The 20,686-nt window shown below is 42.9% G+C and overlaps 2 protein-coding genes across 2 annotated transcripts; one reads left to right on the plus strand and one right to left on the minus strand.

Annotated features, from left to right (window-relative positions):
* The first annotated feature begins 5,392 nt into the window (after window positions 1-5,392).
* Window positions 5,393-16,556, plus strand: nuak2 (NUAK family, SNF1-like kinase, 2). Its single transcript, XM_061069313.1, has 6 exons — window positions 5,393-5,824; window positions 10,802-10,922; window positions 11,510-11,661; window positions 12,815-12,880; window positions 13,305-13,557; window positions 13,661-16,556. Exons 1-6 carry the CDS (start codon window positions 5,657-5,659, stop codon window positions 14,713-14,715), a joined length of 1,815 nt encoding a protein of 604 aa, XP_060925296.1. The 5' UTR covers window positions 5,393-5,656; the 3' UTR covers window positions 14,716-16,556.
* Window positions 16,557-16,788: 232 nt separating this feature from the next.
* ccnd3 (cyclin D3) lies at window positions 16,789-20,460 on the minus strand. The gene is made up of 6 exons (XM_061069223.1): window positions 20,452-20,460; window positions 20,119-20,322; window positions 19,820-20,035; window positions 18,233-18,395; window positions 17,362-17,504; window positions 16,789-17,141 (listed from the first exon to the last, which is right to left on the minus strand). Exons 1-6 carry the CDS (start codon window positions 20,458-20,460, stop codon window positions 17,052-17,054), a joined length of 825 nt encoding a protein of 274 aa, XP_060925206.1. The 3' UTR covers window positions 16,789-17,051.
* Window positions 20,461-20,686: the final 226 nt, after the last annotated feature.

Consider the following 20,686-nt stretch of genomic DNA (forward strand, 5'->3'; position numbering starts at 1 on the left):
CAAGAATCCGACCAGACAAAAGTTAGGGAGAGGGAAAGGCGGGGTCCGCGCGCACAGCAATCTGGGAAATGTAGGACTTCCCGTGTAGTTGGTGGAGCTGCAGCTACAGGGTCATGTGGGTGGAGGGCCATCACCTGGTCATGGATGTTTACGGTGAGTTTAAAAAGTAATGATGCATGAACGGAAAGAATTGTTAAGTCATACCCAGATTTAACAGAACTTCCAATTAGCGCATGATGGGACAACACATGATCTCCTCAGGACTAAAGCCTGTTCTCCAGCACATATGTATTACATGAAAAATCTATATTCCAAGACAACAACAGCACACAGGAACGTTTTTTTTTAATCTGATTTAATGACAATTATTTCGGAGCAAGAAAGAATCGCTGGTGTCAGATTCCCAGACGAAAATATAGACAAGATTCTGAACATTTATAGCAGCCAACAACTATTTTCTGAATACATGTCATCCTGATCAGACAGAGTCAAACTCCCTTTGTTTTAGTGACTGGTCCGGCGACTAGTTCAGGTAACTACATTCGCTGCCTTCAAACGTGGTCGTGTTCATTCAAAGACTCAATTTGAAATGGCAGCGATAACTATCCCAAATATTTATACTTATATAGACTATTTGTAGTGAGCCGCATCAATAATCAGGAACCGATTGTTGTAACTCAAAACACAAACACACATTTTACTGTTTTCCCCACGTGGCAAACATTAGAAGACATGTTTGAAAATTACAATATGTGAAGTTGAATTTGACACACGTGAGTTCTGTTCTAACAAATACACACTCATTGTTCATAATATAATGACTTCAGCATTAATACACTCAACTGATCACATGTTGTGACACACAAATGGGATACTTCATGCGTGGGTGATTGTTCTACCAGTCTACTCTAGTAAATTTGTGTTATATAACTAAATTAAATAATATCCTCCTCTCACTCCTCTCTGAAGTCATCCCCCCCTTACTCGTATCACTTTTCTCCTCAGGATATATCTTCAAGAACAGCCTGCTTTGTGAATTACTTTTATCTTCACCAGGATCTAACCTTAACTGCACTGGGAATTTATGGAAATTGTCTTAATCCTAAAAATATCTTGAGAAAGATAAGTAATTTCTAAGAATTTTCGTAGAATTAGAGTGGACATGAGAGACTCTGTCTGTACTAGTTTTATGAATATGGTCCCTAAGAGTGGAGGAGTGGCTGTTTGAGGGAAGGCCTTGTGTGTTGACATGCTTGTAGTTCCTATTTGACAAAACTGCCAATAGTTGGTCAGCTGCTGCAGGTATTGGGTCATGCTGTGTCAACGTTATGCAGAAATACAGCAATAAAACCATTATCTTAATGGTGCATGTGTTACAGACCTAGTGAGCTCACATACAAATGTGACAACACACTGCTCTTACACTGCACTTTACTCAGTTGCATCATAGGATTATATAGGATTTATTTTTGGAGTATGTATTGTTTGAACCTCATTAAGGACTAAACTCAGGATATTCCCATTTTAAGAATTTGAATCCCTTCATTTTATTTTGCTGTTTCATCATTTTGAGATCACAATTTTTATTTGATTTTAACTTTTCATTGTTTTCCTATTGAGGTAGCTCCCAAGAAGATTCCAAGAAAACTCAGGCAGGGTTCAATGAAAATGCTTATCATTAATGCACTTAAATTACCATTACTTCATAAATTCATATGCACATAATATTGATTCCGGTTTACGAGCAAGTGTACACAAGGATCAAGATACATCTTTATTGTGGGTTGTCTGGTATATTATATATGGGTTGTACATCAGTGGGAACATAATTGCTGTTCCTAACTGACCATGTGCAAGGGAAGAGATCTTATTTTCTGTGTTTGCCCTCAGACTATTCAGTTTATTGTTTGGTTTGTCTACTGCACTTTTCCAAAACCATTCATATCTCTTATATTTATGCAACGCTTGATTCCAGATAAAAATAAATGTGTTTGAAATAAATTTCAAAGACACACTTTTGTCCCATAGATAAATTACTGTGGTTTGTAGAAAAATAAATCACCAGGGCTATGGTCTTCATGCAGATAATGTGCGCCATCTTCTGGCAGACACACCGCATTACATAAACACATTAGCTGTGAATGGCAGTTTATAGTAGTCTATAACAGAGTAGAACTAAAAAAAAATACATAACTTTGTATACGTGTCATTCTGTTTATGATTTACATTACAACGTGAATCACTTTCAGTTTTTGCTCCAAACACACTCATTGCTTATTCATCTATTTGCTCAGAGTTTTCGTCTGTGTGTCTGAGTGAAGAACCACTGTCAAATTATTCAGAAAAACTATCTACAAACACAAAGGCTGTGCTTAATGGGTGAGGAGGTCAATTTAGACAGAATGTGAGAGGGAGCAGCCAGCTGGCTCACAGATGATCTGAAGATCAAGGACGCTCCGCTCATCTTGTCCTTACTGACAATCACTCGCTGTGTCTGGATTAATTTGACATACTTTAATCATGTGCACTGAAAATTGAATTTAAGCACACAGTTCAGCCAGTGGAAAGATGAAAGTAAGAAACGCTGAACATAGTGAAGCTGTTGCAATATGAAGAATTTAGACAGAGACACTTTCTCTTTCACATTTTCTATCAGTGAAACCTACTGGTTGAAGTCAGTTCACCCACTTTCTTGCAGCTGCTGACTTCATGCTAAAACTCTAGTGGCCTGCACCTTTAAAGACACAGCTAATCCACTGTCATATTCTTTTCAAAAATGTTTTTCTCTCAGGTCACTACAGACGGCCTATTTAGGTCATGGTGACTGAGCAGTTTCATAGCCAACATATTTTCAAACAAACACATCTCTACAGATGAGGGAATAAAGGAGGGGGGGGGAAGTGATTATTTTCTGCAAATTGCCTCTTGAAGGGCTGAAACTCTGTTACATTTCCAAACATTCAACTCAACCAAGGTTATTTGTGGCGAAAAATCAGGAAAAAGGTCAAAATGATTTGACATGATCAGTGTGTGTCGAATTCATAATTTTATAAACAAATTATCAATGAGTTAATATTATTAGTCTTGGCAGTTATTGAGCTTTTTCCCTCATCTCATCTCAACTCAACTCTCTTTTCAGTTTCAATTTCATTTGAATTCGATTAGTCACACATAGGTGACATTTCACTGGTGTAATCAGTCAAGGTCTATGATCAAGGTAGAAGGAAGAAGTATAAAGTAGTCTGAAGTTTGCACACGTTAGCACACGTATGTACTTATTGATGCACATCATATATTGCATGATTATATTAAGTATTTTTGTTTTTATGTTTTTGGTGTATTCAGTTTAGTTTAGTGGTGCTGCAAATATTGCATCTATTTGCTGTATGTCACTGCTGCAACTAATATCATTATAATAAAAGTATGTTAGTGAATAAATACTATGATATACTATACTATACTATACTATACTCAGTGTTGGGAAGGATACTTTCAAAACGTATTCCGTTACAGAATACAGAATACATGCCCAAAAATGTAATCTGTAACGTATTCCATTACATTAACTAATCTGAGTAACGTATTCTGAATACTTGGAATACTTCCGGTTTGTATTGCATTTTTTAAGTGTATGATTGCGGCGTTGTTATAGTCAGTGGAGAAGCAGCAGTTTAAACTCTCTCTCCAGCTGGATGTCCGGCTCCCATCCACTCCCACCTCTGTGCCAGCCCCACCGGAGGCTGAAGGACCCCCCCCCCCCTGCGCCAAGGCTGCCTCGCGCCGTGCTACGATCGTTTCGGCGTCGAGTTTCTTTTTTTTTGCGCTTGACGCGAGCGTATCGCTCCATGAAACACACTGAAAAATGATTTTAAACGATATTGATGACATTTGATATGATATAAATGATAAAGTATGCATCCCAGTTTGTATTCCCCTTCTGTTGTCCTGGAGTTTTAATTTTACCAATTTTACCGATCACATTATTAAATGCCCCCCTCTGCCCATCCACTACAGACACACAAGCAGTCATAAAGATAAAAAGAGAGGGGGGGGCGGAGAATACGTAATTTACCCTCGACACCCGACATTGAACGGAGAGAACAGCGGAGAAGTTCTTGAAGATGGATGAAATTAAATTGGGACGCGGTTGCAGTTAATGTTGGAGCAACAAGTGACTAAATGCTTTTATACTACTGGGTCAACGGGTGATATTACTAGAGCTGCCCGGCGCTTCAGCGTCCGGTGTGAACCCGGCGTGCCTCGCTGGTCTCCTGCAGAGCCATGACAGCGGAGCTCTGGAAGCGCAGGTCGGTCTTCTCTCACCAGGTGCTGGAAGGGCAGCTTGCGGATCAGCAGCTCCGTAGATTTCTGGTAGCGACGGAACTCTCTCAGAGCCTCGGTCCCGGGCCTGTAACGGTCCCGAGCGGGTAGCGGTGAGGCTCCTTCACGCCGCCGGGGGCCCGGGCGCTCTTACGGCAGCCCTGGTCTCCAGCTGCTTCCTGGGGGCTTTGCCGCCGGTGGATTTACGAGAGAGTGAATAAACTCGAGAAGTACCGTCATGTAATCCACTGATTTCAACAATGTAACTGTATTCTGAATACCATCTATTTAATTTGTAACTGTAACGGAATACAGTTACTCATAATTTGTATTCTAAATACGTAACGCCGTTACATGTATTCCGTTACTCCCCAACACTGACTATACTATACTATACTGTGCTATACTATACTAAACTATGCTATACTATACTGTGCTAAACTAAACATAACATGAATATAAATATTCAATTTCAAGGCACATTCAAATTTCACATATATACTATTGCCATGGACATAAAGTGAAGTATGTGCACAAGTTTTGACTTCGATAAAGCAATATAAACAGGACAATACGGCTTTAAAGGTTCAGTGTGTAGAAACTAGCGACATCTAGTGGTGAAGTTGCATGTTGCAGCTGATACCCCCTCTCCTCTCCCTCCCCTTCCAAACATGGTGCAGAACCCGTGGCAGGCTTCAGTTGTCATAAACACTCAAAAGGTGTTTAGTTTGTCCTGTTTGGATACTTGTAAAAACATGGCGGCCTCCGTAGAGAGGACCCACTTCTGATGTTAATATAAAGGGCTCATCCTAAAGACAGACAACAAGTTGTTCAATTTAGATGAAACACGCAAGTGAAAACATCACTGGGATTAGGTTATAATCAATTTCATCCAGTAGATCCTTTTCCCCTGAGCCGCACACCCTGGACCTTTAAGAGGTGGTGCAGCTGATCACTTGTTGGCACCGTGCACCGGCGCCGCTCGGTGTCAGAAATCAACCTGAGCTCCCTCCCCCCCTCTCTCCTCCTCTCTCTCTCCTCCTCTCTCTCTCTCTCCTCCCACTCAGGCTATTAGACGTGTCGGTGTGCTCCGGGTCTGAGCCCCGCTCCTCTCCGCGTGTCATACCCGCACTCAGCACCTCTCAGCCCGGACAACACAACAGACTCGTCCCGGTCCGGCTCCTGCTCTCAGTCCGGAGTTAAAGACCTAACTTCCGGCAGCAGCAGCTCCTGACACACCGGGCTGCGGACCACGGACGGAGGGGATGCAGCTCGACCACGACACCTGCGATCTAAACTAAGTCCAGAGAGTTTTGTTCGGACGGGGTGAGTCAGGATGGAAGTCTCCACCGGCCGAGCTCCGGGCCAGGTGCCGGGGAAGAAGCAGGCGGTGAAGCGCCACCACCACAAACACAACCTGAAGCACAGGTACGAGTTCCTGGAGACGCTGGGCAAAGGGACCTACGGCAAGGTGAAGAAAGCCAAGGAGAGATCCGGCAGACTGGTGAGCATATAGAACAACAACACACACTTATATAGTCAGTAACCTTTGTCTACTAAGCCACATCTGCACTGGTGCATTAAGCTCTGTTTGCTGTGCGGGGCTGGCGGCCACCTGTTGGTCAGAGATAGAGAGCTATTATTAGAAAACAGTCTGCTCGCAGGTAGATTTCAGTCTATAAAACCATCCACCACACAGCTTTGCATGCAGGTGCCTCACTGTCAAAAGGACCAGTCATGTTGTAGAACGATAAAATCATAAAACTATGTTTATTCCAATGTTGATCAGCTGACAACACAAGGTGAGTTTGCCCCCGAGAGTTCAATGTGTGTTTGTTTTGAGAAAGTGCTCTCAGGTTTCTACTGTGTGTTTATGTGCTCTGGGAGTTTCTACCCACATGCTAATAATGTGAGCATGTTCGTTTCTGTCATCTGTGTTGCTGGGTTACAGAATGTGTGATACCCTCTGTATTCACAGGTTTTCAAACACTTGAAGTCTTCATTCTCCATTTTAACCTCATTAGACATGTGCAGGTAGAGTCCACACAACTGTGCCCATGGTTGAGGCAAATATAAAGATCTGCAAACGTTCATATGTTGTACATTTAATGTAAAAACTTCTAAAAACCAGCTATTAGCAAACTAACAATGATCTAATCAGGTTTCAGAGTTTAAAACTATATTTCACATTAAGTTTACCATAAACCTCCCTATGTTTGTTAATCCAAAAATCTTTGAAAACAAATTGTTTTGGTCAATTTTTTTGAAAGATCAGTTGACAAAGTAATTAATCAATATATTTGAGGTCATCATACAGAGTAAAGCAATTCCTGTAAATCTGTCACCATGCAGGGAGTTTTTATGAAATCACCTCCCGTGGTGAGAGGAAGTTCAAAGGAAAGGCGTTGCGGTGGAAGTTTAAGACGAGGAAGTTTGGTGAATTTCTCTCTGAGCTCTTGATGAATGGAGACTTAAGGGAAATGGCCACTGGCTTTTCAGGTGGATTCCAGTTCACTGTGACCCGAGGGGGAGCGGGAGGTATGTAAAACAGACAGGAACGAGATAAGCCTTTAAAGGGGATGTGGAGAGGCTGGTAAACAAACGAGAATGTCCGAAACAAAGACTGGTATAAGACTTTAGGCTTTTAAATATGTTTAAATAGTGTAAGGCCCGGTGTTTCTCCTGGCTTTAACAATAACTTACTGTAGGGCTGTGAACATGGGGACAGTAACTCCAGACATGTTTTAATGTTTGAATCCATAACCTGGGACGCCTAAGCTTCTCACAACCAACATCATATGACTCCACCAATGTAAAACCTCATTCACATTTCATGCCAACAAGGTGTGCCACATTTAGTTCAACATCTAAACTAGAATGGCACTCTGGCCCAACATTCCCCTTATGTAACCACATTTAAATTCACTAGATCCCGATTTTTATTTGGATCTGCACCAAATTGCACACACTCATAAACATCAGTCCCATGAATAGCAGAGTTGTTTCCCATCAAGATCCATGTTTTATTCTCTCGTAAATGAGCAAAAATGTTGAAAAACAACGATCTCACAAAGGATCCACATCAACATTTTGTGTGTTCTTTCCTGACGATTATCGCATCCTTTCACCAAGTCGCATTGTGGTCTGTCCACTTATTCTTGCATAATCGTGTTTACAAATAAACAAACCAGCAGCCAAAGGGAAAGGGTTGAGAACATAGCCTTCTTGGCAGAATACAAGGTATACTGTATACGTCCTGTTAAATAATCGAATTAAATTATATAAATTATAAAACTGACAAATAAACTGCAAATAGTATTTTTCGCAAAAACAAATGTCACTTAACATTAGTTATGTACTGAGGATGTGTAAGTCTTTATTAATAGTAATAGGCCCGATTTCATATGAGAAACACTTCAGTGTGACGCAGGACAGTTCAGACTGCAGCACAGACTTGATGATGGCAGGGTGTTGTTATTTAATATAAACTGGGTGTAACCTCATAAGGTGACCTTCTGCTTCCATCACGACATGCGACATATATGAAATCTTCCAAAACACAAAGCACAGCTAGAGTAATAGATGAGTTTCAGGTTTAGTCACAGCTGAGATAAAAACAATAATAGATACTTGGCTCGATGTGAGCAGCTGCAGTCACGTTACTCAGGATTGCTCTTTGTTAACGGGTCACGTTTGTTGTGAGGGAAAGTGCGTAGAAGTGAAAGAGGAAAGATCCAGGAATCCCCCCCCCCTGTACCTGCTGTAAACAGGTTGTGATTCATGTTCAGTCTTGTCTGAGCACCTTCCCCTGTCTGAAATGACCGGGTGCTGCTGCAGCGCTCTGTTTTTATAGGATATGAGTTGGCGTCTGTGATTCATCCCCCCGGGGCGGAGTCCCCAACACCCATGTTCAAATGTCAAAATGAGCTCAGATGTAAGTTTTGAGTTTACACCAAACAAACGGCAGCTGACGTGCGTGGAGCGGTAACAGGAGAGACGCTCGTTTGCTTTGTTTTCCTCGGCCTACCTCACTAATGACAGCATAATCCACAAAGAGGTGTAATTTGAATCAGGGCGTGACACAACGGATGGCTTCATCTCGCGTGCGCTGGGGCAATACAGCTGTTCTCATTGTCTGAGGGCATATGTTTGATTGCATAACCCCTTTAGATGGGGGTTGGGGGGGTCCTTCAGCATAGACTCTATGGTTGACCTCACTCTCACACTGTGCGTGACATGAACGCTCTGTGTTCCTTCATGTATGTGACGTGACAGCTCAATTAAACGCCTACACTGTGCTGCAGCCATTAGTCAATCAATGAGTAAGTTTGTTCGTTACATCCTTTCTGAGTTCTTATTGACAACCAGCTGATTTCTAACTAGCGACAAATGACCTAAAGTCGAAAAAAATATTTTTTTACAAGTTAAAATATTTTATCTGGTAAATTAGTTCGTCTTCATTATTGAGTTAACTTTTCCGACCAGCACAATAAACTCAGAATTTGCTTTTGTTCCCTCACAGTGCAACAGGAGACACAACCACACTGAATACATCTCACCAATAATTAAACCATACATATAGTATGGGTCAGGGAAGAACCAATTTTGGTTTATTTTGGACGGGTCCAGGAAATTTTTTTAAATTTAAAATAGCAAGAAAAGGTGTTTTTCAACATTTTCACCAATTTTCCCAGTTAATAATTCCTGAATCTTGTTAAAAAATGAAATCTACCTGATTGAATTTAAGGGGCCAATCTAGTTTAACATGTATCAGTTAGACGTGAAAGTGACTGGATTTTAATATTTAGTAACTATTGTTATGAAGGAACCAGTTTAGGTGTTGAAACAGGATTTCATTAAATGATGTGTAACGGTTCACTTGCTAAATGTTATAACGAGTTGAAGTTTGAACATAGGAAGAGCTGCTGCAGAAATATGGTTCAAGTGTGTTTGTACATGAGCACTGTGTGAAATTTCCAAGATATCAACCTCTCTGTGCCTAGTGCGTAGAACAGACTGACGGTGACGAGGCATGCACACACACACAGTTAACCTCACAGCAGTGTGAACTCATGAGTCTGGGTCCAGTCCATCCGACAGCTATGCAAACAAAAGCAGGAAACCTCGGTTCCCAGAAATCAGGAAAAAGGTCTGTGTGGTGCGAAAACTGTGACTTGGAGGAGCAGCGGCCCAGACAGTGACTCATGACAGGAGACAGTTGAGTGTTGAAACTGATATGACAAGTGGACGCTTTACTCATTTCCCTGTGCCTGCAGCGTTGAGGGTTAGAGAGGAGAGGAAACAAGGATACCCCGCCACCAGAGCCATCCGGTGCCTCGTGACACCCCTTTGACCTTGGGGTAGAGTGATGACGCACTCGGTGCACAGAGGAATCCCAGGCATCTGAGCCTCTGTTGGACAAACGCAACATAAAGACATGCGTTGAGACCCTGTTTGCGACAGGTCTACGAATACAGACCCCAGCAGATACCATTCAGATTTAAATTTCCTTATTGTATGATCCTTGCAGACGCAACAGCAGACAATAGATTTCTTTACAGCAGACAATACTTGACCCAGTGTTCCCTCTGCCTTGTTAGAGACAACACAGCAGAGTTTTCGGTTCACTGCACATGGATCCTCTCACAAGAGGATGAGCTGGAATGTTTATTTTAACTAGCCTCATCTACTGTACCATATGAATGTACCGACCCCCACAGAGGCAGCAGTGTAGCTGCTGGCCATTGTTTTATAGTTTTGTTGGTTGTTGTTAAGTAAGGCTATGTAACTTTTGAAAGAAAACAGAAATACATTTTTACTTGAACAGAACCAAAGTTCAATTTGTTGGCATTAAAATGCACCTCTGCTCATTTAATGACTAGTATTTTTGATGTCTTTATGTCTTAATAGTCATCTTGTGCCTATGACATGAAGTCGTGCCACAGTCTGAGCAGGTGGAAACTTGAGGTCTCGCTGATACACCTGCTCGAACCAATCGCTAGTCGGTCTCAGCTGTCAATCATGACGTCTCAGCTCGTTTCTATTGCATCCGATAACTTCAAACCAAACTCATCAGAGACATGGGCATCAGGGAGATTATACCTAAAATGACTACCTATACTAACAGACATCTTTGAAATTGTTTTATTTGATGTGAAATTTGAGATTGGTCCATGTCCCATCCGCTAACATAGAGGAGGCGGCCTCTTATGTCCTGTATTGCAGCAAGCCACTAGGGGGCGATCGAGACGATTTGGCTTCACTTTTAGGAGCCGTCATGCCGTCCATCTTTATTCACAGTCTATGGTTGTGACTGGTCTTTTTTAAGCATCTTTTTGATGCTTCTTACAACAGTTAAGCTGATATTGTGTGTCGTGATTAATACCTGGGATTGTCTCAATTGGATTTTACATTTCAATTACTATAAAATACAAATTAAATTAGATTTTCTTCATGACTCAAATATTCTTTTTCTTTAAAGGTGGCCATAAAGTCCATCAGGAAGGAGAAGATCAAAGATGAGCAAGACCTGGTTCATATCCGCAGAGAAATAGAGATCATGTCCTCGCTGTGCCACCCGCACATCATCACCATATATGAAGGTATGTATTGCAAACTGTGGTGTATTTGTTTGTGTGTTTTCGTGCATGTTTGCGGGTTTGTGTCATTGTGTCAGAGGTGACTGGATCTCTGAGGCACATGCGGTGTGAAATGCAATACCTGGAAAAAAGATGGATCTCAATCAGCCTCTGTTTCAGAGTCAGTCACGCAAAGTCTTTGTGCTGAGGGCCGACAATTGGTTACATAAGAATGGGCACCCTGTCGATCCCAGCGAGCGCTGCGGGATATTGTGCAGGGTCTTGTGTCTTCCACTGCCCCTCAAGCCTGATGAGATGGTCATCGCTGAGTGTTTCTCCTGCTGTGTGTTTGTTTGCAGTGCATTTATCACGGGGGCCCAATTCATCCTAATCAATGTGAACAATGGGTTGTCCAGGAAGATCTGCCATCTGTGGACACATCCCAATTCAAAAGAACTACTGTGATAGTGCTGCAAAAGGATCTGCACAGTCCAGATTCCTCTTTACATTGCGGGCTTAAAGATACAAAAAATCCCAGAAAATTTAGTTTAGTTTTATTTAGTTGATTTAAAACATTATTGAATGACGTGTTCTGTTTTTGTGTCTTCCAGTGTTTGAAAACAAGGACAAGATAGTGATTGTGATGGAGTATGCCAGCAGAGGGGACCTGTACGACTACATCTGTGACAAGAAGCGCATCACTGAGCGGGAGGCCAAACACTTCTTCAGACAAATAGTATCGGCTGTGCACTACTGTCACCAGGTAATAAAAACATGTCAAGTGGAAAACAGAAAGTAGAATCTAGGAGGACTCTTTCATTGGTAGAGTTCCGTGTATTAGCCTTGTCAAATCCTCCCTCTCGGCTGCTACGTCAAACCTAATGACGCAGAGAGCTCCACTAGCTGCCCGGCCCCTTTTTCTTTCTCCTCCCGAGGGAACTCGCACCCCCAAAGTTACATAATGGGCATTATTCAGCGTCAGCCCGCTGGTCTGAACAGGGAGGCTGTGAGAACGATGCAGGGCTAAATGAACAGTTGGTTCTGTGCAGAGCTGGCGTCGGGGCTAAAGGCCAGCCGTCCCACCACACACATGCATGGGCTCACTGTTTAATGAGGGTGTGATGGAACAGAAGGGCCATGCATGTGCGCACACACACACACACACACACACACACACACACACACACACACACACACACACACACACACACACACACACACACACACACACACACACACACACACACACACACACACACACACTCAGTTGTTCCCGCCGTCTAGAGCTGTCTGATAACGAACGTTTATATTGCAGCTCCTCAGAACTGAGCGGCATCTATGTTTGTTAAGGAACAATATTTACACAGGGAACCGTCCTGTCATTATCTGTGTGAACCATCCCTCTAGTTTCACTTTTACTGATGTCTTGACAAATATTTAATTTTCCCTTTGTAAAGCCGTTGGCGAAAAGGCCATATAAACGCCCTCTATCTTATCTGTTACTTATCACATGGTAATGATATAAAAAAATGTGCCCATGTGTTTCTTCATGTCTACATCTTAACAGTGAATGTTACATGACACAAAAGAATGTGTCCGTTGCTTTAACCAGTGCCCAAAAGGGCGAGAAGTAGCTGACCTGCATTTTTTCAGAGCAAAACAAATGCAAACGGTGGCTGAGTCAAAGGTATTCCCCCCCGCAGAGTGCAGGACAATGAAGCATAGCTGACGTACTAGAAAAAAAATCTTCACTCTGTTCTGAAGAATGTACTCTGACCCAGTAAAGACTAATCCTTTTTCTGTAAGATACACAACTCTGAGTAAACTGATGTGTAAGGACCCTGGTGGTACATTTATCATTGTAAAAATAATATATATATTATAATGAATATATCATTTTTCTCTTCCCCTTTCAGAATGGAATAGTTCACCGGGACCTGAAACTGGAGAATATTTTACTAGATGGCAATGGCAATGTTAAGGTATTTATGAGTAACAAGCCACTGCTTATGTAGAAATGACGGTTTTACATACACACACAAATTCACTCTTACTGTCATTAAATATCATATTTCTTGCTTTTGTTTTTTGTGTTTTTTGGGGGGTATGTAATTCATTGTGTAAGGGTAAAGTTATACATGTGTTGTGTTTATTACAAAGGTAAAATAAAGAAACTTCAATGCTTTTTCCACAAATTATTGTGCATAAAAGATGACTTGCTATTGAATCTTTAAAGGGGATTATTTGAAAATTTTCAGTGTTTTTGAACATTTACTTGAGTCTGTGGAGTAGGTTCTGATTCAGAAATATATGAGGGGAAGTGATGCCAATGGAACACTTTTAGGATATTATCTTTATTAATCTGATAACAGCTCTAACTTGGCTCTTGTGTCTTGTTCTCTGCAGATCGCAGACTTCGGCCTGTCAAACCTTTACCATGGAGACGAGTATCTTCAAACTTTCTGTGGCAGTCCTCTCTATGCCTCCCCAGAGATTGTCAATGGTCGGCCGTACCGTGGGCCAGAGGTGGACACTTGGTCTCTTGGTGTGTTGCTGTATACCATGGTTCATGGCACCATGCCGTTTGATGGAAACAACCACAAGATGTTGGTTCAGCAGATCAGCACAGGAAACTACCGGAAACCCATTAAGCCCTCAGGTGAGTTTTTCAAGGGGGTTGACATCATTTTGTTGTGTCTACTTCGCTTTGCAATTTATTTTGTGACATTTCTGATCTTCCTTTCATTTCTAATTTCTCTCAGATGCATGTGGGCTTATCCGTTGGATGCTGATGGTGAATCCTGAGCGCAGAGCCACAATAGAGGAGATTGCCGGACACTGGTGGCTCAACTGGGGCTACCAGCAGCCTTTACTGGTAGAGACGAAGGACAGCACAGCAGAGCAGACCTCCTCTGCAGTCTCTCCATCCACATCACACCCTGCAGGGCTGGCCGGCGTCGCTAGTTGGCTGCGTCGCACATCCAGGCCTCTGCTCGAGAACGGCTCCAAGATGCGCTGCCTGCTCCGCTCGCAGGCCGGTGGAGGAGGGGACCTGGTGCGGCAGCGCTCCCTGCGAAGGTCGCGAAAGGAAAACAACATCTCCCAGACCGTTCAGGAAGGCGGCGCAGACAGTCGTCCCTCAAAGGGAATTCTAAAGAGACGCAACAGTGTGAAACAGAAAGCGATGAGCGAAACCCCAGTCACGGGTCCAGTGGAGCCGCCAAATATTTTGGGCTTGTCCCCACCACCTACTGCCCCTTCAGCTGAGTTAATGCCACGCAAAGGTATCCTGAAAAAGCCCACCGAGCAAGAGTCAGGATACTACTCGTCCTCTCCTGAGAACAGTGACTCTGGCTTGGTACCAAAAACCAAACAGTGCCCTTCAGCGCCAACCTACAAGAAGGGCATCCTCAAGCGAAATGGAAAGTTCTCCACAGGCGGGCTGCAGGAGTTTGGCTCTCTGGACCAGCTGGCAGCCTCCTTACCGCATGGGGGCGGCAGATCGAGACCAAGTGGGGCCATCAGCGAGGACAGCATCCTGTCCTCAGAGTCCTTTGACCAGCTGGACCTGCCGGACCGGGTGGGAGCGTCCACACAGATGGACAAACCAGCCAAGGCCAGCATGAGAGGGAGCGTGTCCGCGGACAACCTGCTGGATATCCAGGAGGAGGGGATTCCTGGGGATGGGCTGCGGAGGCCGTGGACCTGCTACTATGAGCCCGGAGTGGCCGACAGCGCCTTCTCCATCACTGACTGCGATAATGTGACGGAGGAATACAAACAGGCCATGGTTACACGAGGCTCCGCAGCAAGCTGAAGACCCACCATTAGCAAAGGACGCTGACTTAAGAATTGTCTTTTCGTTCAGTATTTTTATTACATGACTCAACTACTGAAGACATGGCAGCCAAAGTCCAACATGCGAAACTACCACTGCGTTAAATCGCTTTTTGGCTGACTTGAGGAATTGCACAGTACCAAAAATGGAGGAGGCTTCTCGTTAAACACCAGATTGTATTTAAGATGGTGGGTGTTAAATGATGCTTTTGAAAATAACCAGATGGATCAGTATTTTTTAACAAAACTGACAGTTGTAAAGAAAAAGGTCCATTTCAAAGATTCTCAGGAGAATGAGAGACAATTCGCATTGAAACCAAAACACTGGTCTGAGTTTTCAGAACTTGTACTAAGTAAATTAGAAAACTGTCTTTGGACAGAGTCACTGTAGAACTTGGGTTTAATATCGCTTTTATTGCTTAGACGGCATAATACTTAGTCTGTGTCGATTCAGTGTCAACAGGTCATTTTGACGACCTTCTTACGGTTTTATCGCTCTTTTGGATTCTAAATTTCTGGTCAGTGATCACATGTCAACTTTATGTTTCTCTAGGATCACAGGTTGAATGTTAGGACAGCTTCATGCACTATGTACAACAGATTTCACTAAGTTTAAAATTACATTTCATGGAAACCAAAGAATTCATGTTATTATATCGTTTTGTTCGTCTTTATTTAAAGTTGTGGAAAAAAGTGCCAAGTGGAGGTTTGTTTGTGTGGTGCAGCTCTGAGGTTTTTTTTAATCTGCTTTTTTAAATAATTTGTTTGGATAATGACTTGAATAATTATCATGGCACAATTGAGTCACGACAAGTGTAACCAGCAGAACCTGCTTTTAGCTCCCAAGCCTGTGATTTTATTATGTGCACAGGTGGCCTCTGGCTCTGTGTGTACGTGTGTGTGTGTGTGTGTGTGTGTACGTGCAGTTGGCAGTTTTCACATGAGAGGTGGGGCAGATTAAGATGAATTCCATGGGCAGAGGTTGGAATTTGAAAAACAGCAACTTGCATTTGAAAGTAAATCGTGAACCACAGGAAATTGGTGCACGCTGTGTGCAGTGGGGCGATGACAAAATGTGTCACCTTTCAACTGAGCTCTGAGGATCAGTGTAGCTTGGGTAAAATTGGACTTAGTGTATTCATGTGATAGCCACCGTGGGAGGTTCAGTCTTTCAGAGACGGATTAAAAGTTAATTTTGCTGCATCCTGATGTCTCAAACCTTTACAACCTAGATTTCAAATTCTAAATCATGCAGACTGATGATTAACATTGTTTGACAAGATTGTGTAATTCATGTTTTACAGTCTTCTGGTTCCTGCTTTCTGAAATACCCCCTGGTGGTCAGAGATGGGTACATCAGTATTCTGCTGTTGCGTCTGAACTTTTATCTAAATATAATTAATACCGTCGAGACCTGATAACCATACAATTCATTTATCAGCTGTCATTTGAGTATGAAGATAACAGGAGTTGCCCAACAGACCTTGTTACAAAGTCATCAGTTTAAAGTACTTAAGCACAAGTCACAGAGGAAGTGCCTAATCCCAACTGGACTCTGGAGGATTGTATGAGGAAGGAGTTTTTCGTATTATCACTGGAAACTGGTTTATTTAAAAGTGAAGTGTGACACAGGGAAAGCATGGAGTCATATATGTATAATTTAATGTGCATCTGGCTCTGCTTGTATTTTTTTTTTCTTGACTGCAACAAACACCTTGTTTGCCAAAGTGAACTGGCTTTTCATTTCTAAGAGCATGTGATCTGCCATGTTATTGTGCCCGGGATGAGGAAATCAATAAAAATAAAAAAGACAGAACTCTATTGCTGGTGTATGTTGTTACTGATCTTCTGCACATACGCACTTTTATATAAAATAATGTCTTTATAGTCACAAGGGAATTCAAGACTTCAAAACATCCATTTAAACAGAAACAAGTTTATATAAAACTAAATATCACAACTTCAGCAAAACTCAGACAAATGTCATATGGCTAAAAATACATGTGAACAGCAAAAATTGCTGTCACAATTTAATGCAATTAAACTCAGCACAAAACGGTTAATCACAATCATGTTTTTCAAAGTTGCTTCAGCAAATACAGAACACAGCAACAGGATGAACATTTAAAACAGATCTCATTTTGAATCTGCCTGGCTTTTAGGCCTCTCGTTCTCTGCTGCACTTTTAATATTTATCTGGTCTGTTCGAGGCATTGAGGAGTGTTTTCGCGAGATTTCCTGAGGTGATGTCAGCAGGGTCAGTGCATCGTCCTGGATGTCAGCAGCGGTGGAGCTGATCTCTGAGCTGCTGGATTTCTATCCCACAGCACCGTCCTGAGTGAGCGAGGGCAGGCTGAGCACATCCAGCACACTCCCCAGCTGCTCGCAGCAGAGAAGGAGCGAGTTCTGTTCAGGGTCAGATTTAAAAAACACAAGCAGACGATCATCATTGTGTCACGAACAGACTCGTCCTTATGGATCTGGACCGAGAACAGTTTGTTTGTACTTCACCGACAGTTTGATCAAAGTTCTTGCTAAATGATCCCAAAAACGCCGCTGACTTCAGACAACAGGGCAAAGTCAGAAGAGATAATATCTGAAAATGTCGGTTAATCATTAAACTTACCAGATCAATGGCCAAAAGGTTGGCCAAAAGCTTTGTGACCGTATCAGAGGAGACGGCAGCGTCCTCCAACTTTACCCTCTGCATGGTGACGCTCACACAGGCACAGGCAACAGTGGAGGGCAGGAAGGTGGAGAACCTGTGGTCTGAAGATACACCCAATGTACACAGTAAGTGTCGGACTAATTAGCAGTGATAACAGTGAGCAGGTCAGTAAAAGTTGGAGGTTTGACATACAGACAGATGGATGCCTCCATTGTAGACACACCCTGATAGACAAAAGGAAGAACTCAAAACCAGGCATTTCCCAAAACCTGATAAACTGACACAATATCCTAATTGCTTGAGGCAGGAGAAACACAGAGACAAAAAGCCAGCCATTCAATCCTCCTCAGACACGTTTGAATGGGTTTACACTGTCGGGAGCCGGGAATCGTCTTCATTTTATGGATTGTAATGTCATTGTGTGTCTGAACCAGCCCTAACTGACTGGGATCTGTTGCCTCAGGCAGCATCACAGAGATTTGTGGGAAATCAGCCAGCTGAAAGGTCGGGGACGCAGGTCTTTCACAGCAGACAATACAGGATAACACAAACTCAGCTCTCTGTCTCCTAAATGAACTGCTGACTCATCGTAATCAAAGCTTTGTGCCCATTGTTCACCTCGTGGAAAGTCATTTAATTTCACCATTCACCTTCGGGGCTCACTAACAAAAAAAGGTTCTCATTCTTTCTATCTTTTAATAAAAGGGTGTAAGATTGATTTTATTGCACTGGAACAATTTAATGCTGTAAGAATTAGGCATTTTGCCAACTGTGGAATTTTACTTGTAAAAACCATCTCAAGTGTTGGTAACTGACTTACATAACTCACCAGTGGCAGCCAGAGCAACGTAGGAGTGGAAATGCCTGCGCACGTTTGGGAGGTGGAGGGGCCGAACAAAGGGGAGAGCGTGGAGAATCGGCTCAAGGAAGTCAGAGGGAACCACGGAGGCCAGACACCAGTCCAGCCTGGACACCACCGCCATCTCCCACTTCTGCAACACACACACACACACACACACACACACACACACACACACACACACACACACACACACACACACACACACACACACACACACACACACACACACACACACACACACACACACACACACACACACACACACACACACACACACACACACACACACACACACACACACACACACACACACACAATCCCATTGCAGGAACTCTTGCACAACAGACGTACTGATACCAATTTTTCCTTCCTGAATCCGATACCTGGACTTTGGCCAATCCAGAGTGCCTATCTGAGTGCCAGTGCATTTAAAATCAAAACAACTTGTATAACAGTTTAACAGTTGTATGCTACTAACCCCTTTTGGAAGTGATGATTCATAACATTGTTGAATGGGCTTTGAAAAACTAATTTAAAGAATGAATATCATAGAACTTTTGTTATTACAGTATCTAGTTTGGCAATCATACCTGAAAATGAATAGATAAATCTAAAAATATACAAGAATGAACTCCACAAGTTTGTTTGTTATCTTTCTAGCTTTGAGGAAAATTTATTGGATAATTCAAATTCAGTTTCCAAATGGTTTTTCAAAAACTTAATGAGATTGTTAGTGATGTTATTTTTGCATGTGGTAAACTTTGCTGTTTTACTTGGGGGAATTGTGAAATATTGCCAAATTGATGACATTTTAGCTAGATCCGACTAATGCTATACTACGGGACTTCACTTCTTTACCTGCAGTTTTTTGGGCAGCAAAGAAGAAGCCATATGCTGGAATATACTTTAAAGACGTGGGCTTGGACCAGCAAGTAGATTTGCAAACTCGCCAATGCCAAATCCTGTATTTACGGCAGCATCGGAAGCATTCACCATGTGAAGTTTCGGTACCAGAACATCTCTTAACTAACACGTGATGCAGGCGGCGTTCGCACACATAGATATTCCACATAATGACTGACAGAACCGATGGGACAGTGTTTGCCAGCGGCTCTGGTTTGTCAACCTTTAACTTTACTATTCCTCCTCAAGGATATTTTAGTTTAATATTTTCAGAGGTCCTTTGAGAAGCAAAATTATATTGTAAGTATTCATATTTTCTATCCAGTGACGTCTTGGGGACAGGACTCATCAGACTTGTGTAATGACCCCTGGGTTTGGAAACACTGAACAGTCTAAAACTAGACCATGACTTTGGGATATCAGGTCCTAGAGATCGCTTGAATTTGTTGTGTGTTATCTAGAGCATTGGATCTAAAATGGGGGTCCACTGCGACAAGAGGGGATTCCCCTGGAGAGCCTCTGGTATACAGTGTTTATGATGAGATGCAGCAAAGACAGAACTATTATCAAACCCCCTTTAAAGAAAGTGGTATGTGCCTCTTTTCACTTCTTATACCCTGCATAGAACTGTGGTAGAGGTGAGCTCTTTACCAGGATGTCCCACTCTGATATTGAGTTGTCTGCGTAGATGCACAGCGAGCTGGAGGTCAGGGGGACGGTCTCCCTCATCTTGGAGGCCAGGGACATGCAGGCGGTCCCTAAAGACTGCAGGTGGCGCTTTTCGACGGCGCATGCGCGCAGGTACGAGTCCAGGTATTGCGTGGCCAGCGGAAACACCTCGTGCTCGCACAGCTGCTCCTCACACACCTGTCTGGCACAAAGACACTTTACCAGAATCACATACATGGCGCTGGGTTAGAGTTTGGTTCCATCGTGGCAGAGTGGAGCACCTGTAGCATCCACACCGCCAGAGTCCTCCTCATGCCCGGCTTGATGTCGGTGTGCACCGGGTCCGGGTGGGGGGCTGTGGGGCCGGTTCTCTCCAGGGCCGCCAGGCTGCGCAGGGCCCGGGGGTCGTGGGTCACCGCGGGGTCGCTGGTCGCCCGGGTGATCCAGCCAGGGCCCGCTTCACCGGGGACATCCGAGGAGCCGTTCTGAAGATTTGGATCAATATGTAAAGAAACATTAAATGTGTGATCAACGTTACAGCGATCCAAGGACCTGGCAGCTAACGAATCTACTGTGTTAGCCCGCCTAGCCAAGGGCCGTCAGGGTTCACTTACCGCCGCCATCTTTAAAAGGGTCCGAATGGGACAGGTTCTTTTTTTAAAAACAAAACTTTATTTCTGCTCTTAGGAACAAATGAACAAAAAACTTCTTTGTTTGCGCCTGAAACATTAAATGTAAACAGATTAACACAATCTTTACTAAAAGCAGGAATCCTTATTTTTTTTGCCGAATTTGAATCTAATTTTTTTCTTTAAGGTATTGACTATAAGGCATTTTCTACATTGTTTG

This window comes from Limanda limanda, chromosome 4 (assembly GCF_963576545.1).
Source record: "Limanda limanda chromosome 4, fLimLim1.1, whole genome shotgun sequence".
Taxonomy (NCBI): Eukaryota; Metazoa; Chordata; class Actinopteri; order Pleuronectiformes; family Pleuronectidae; genus Limanda; species Limanda limanda.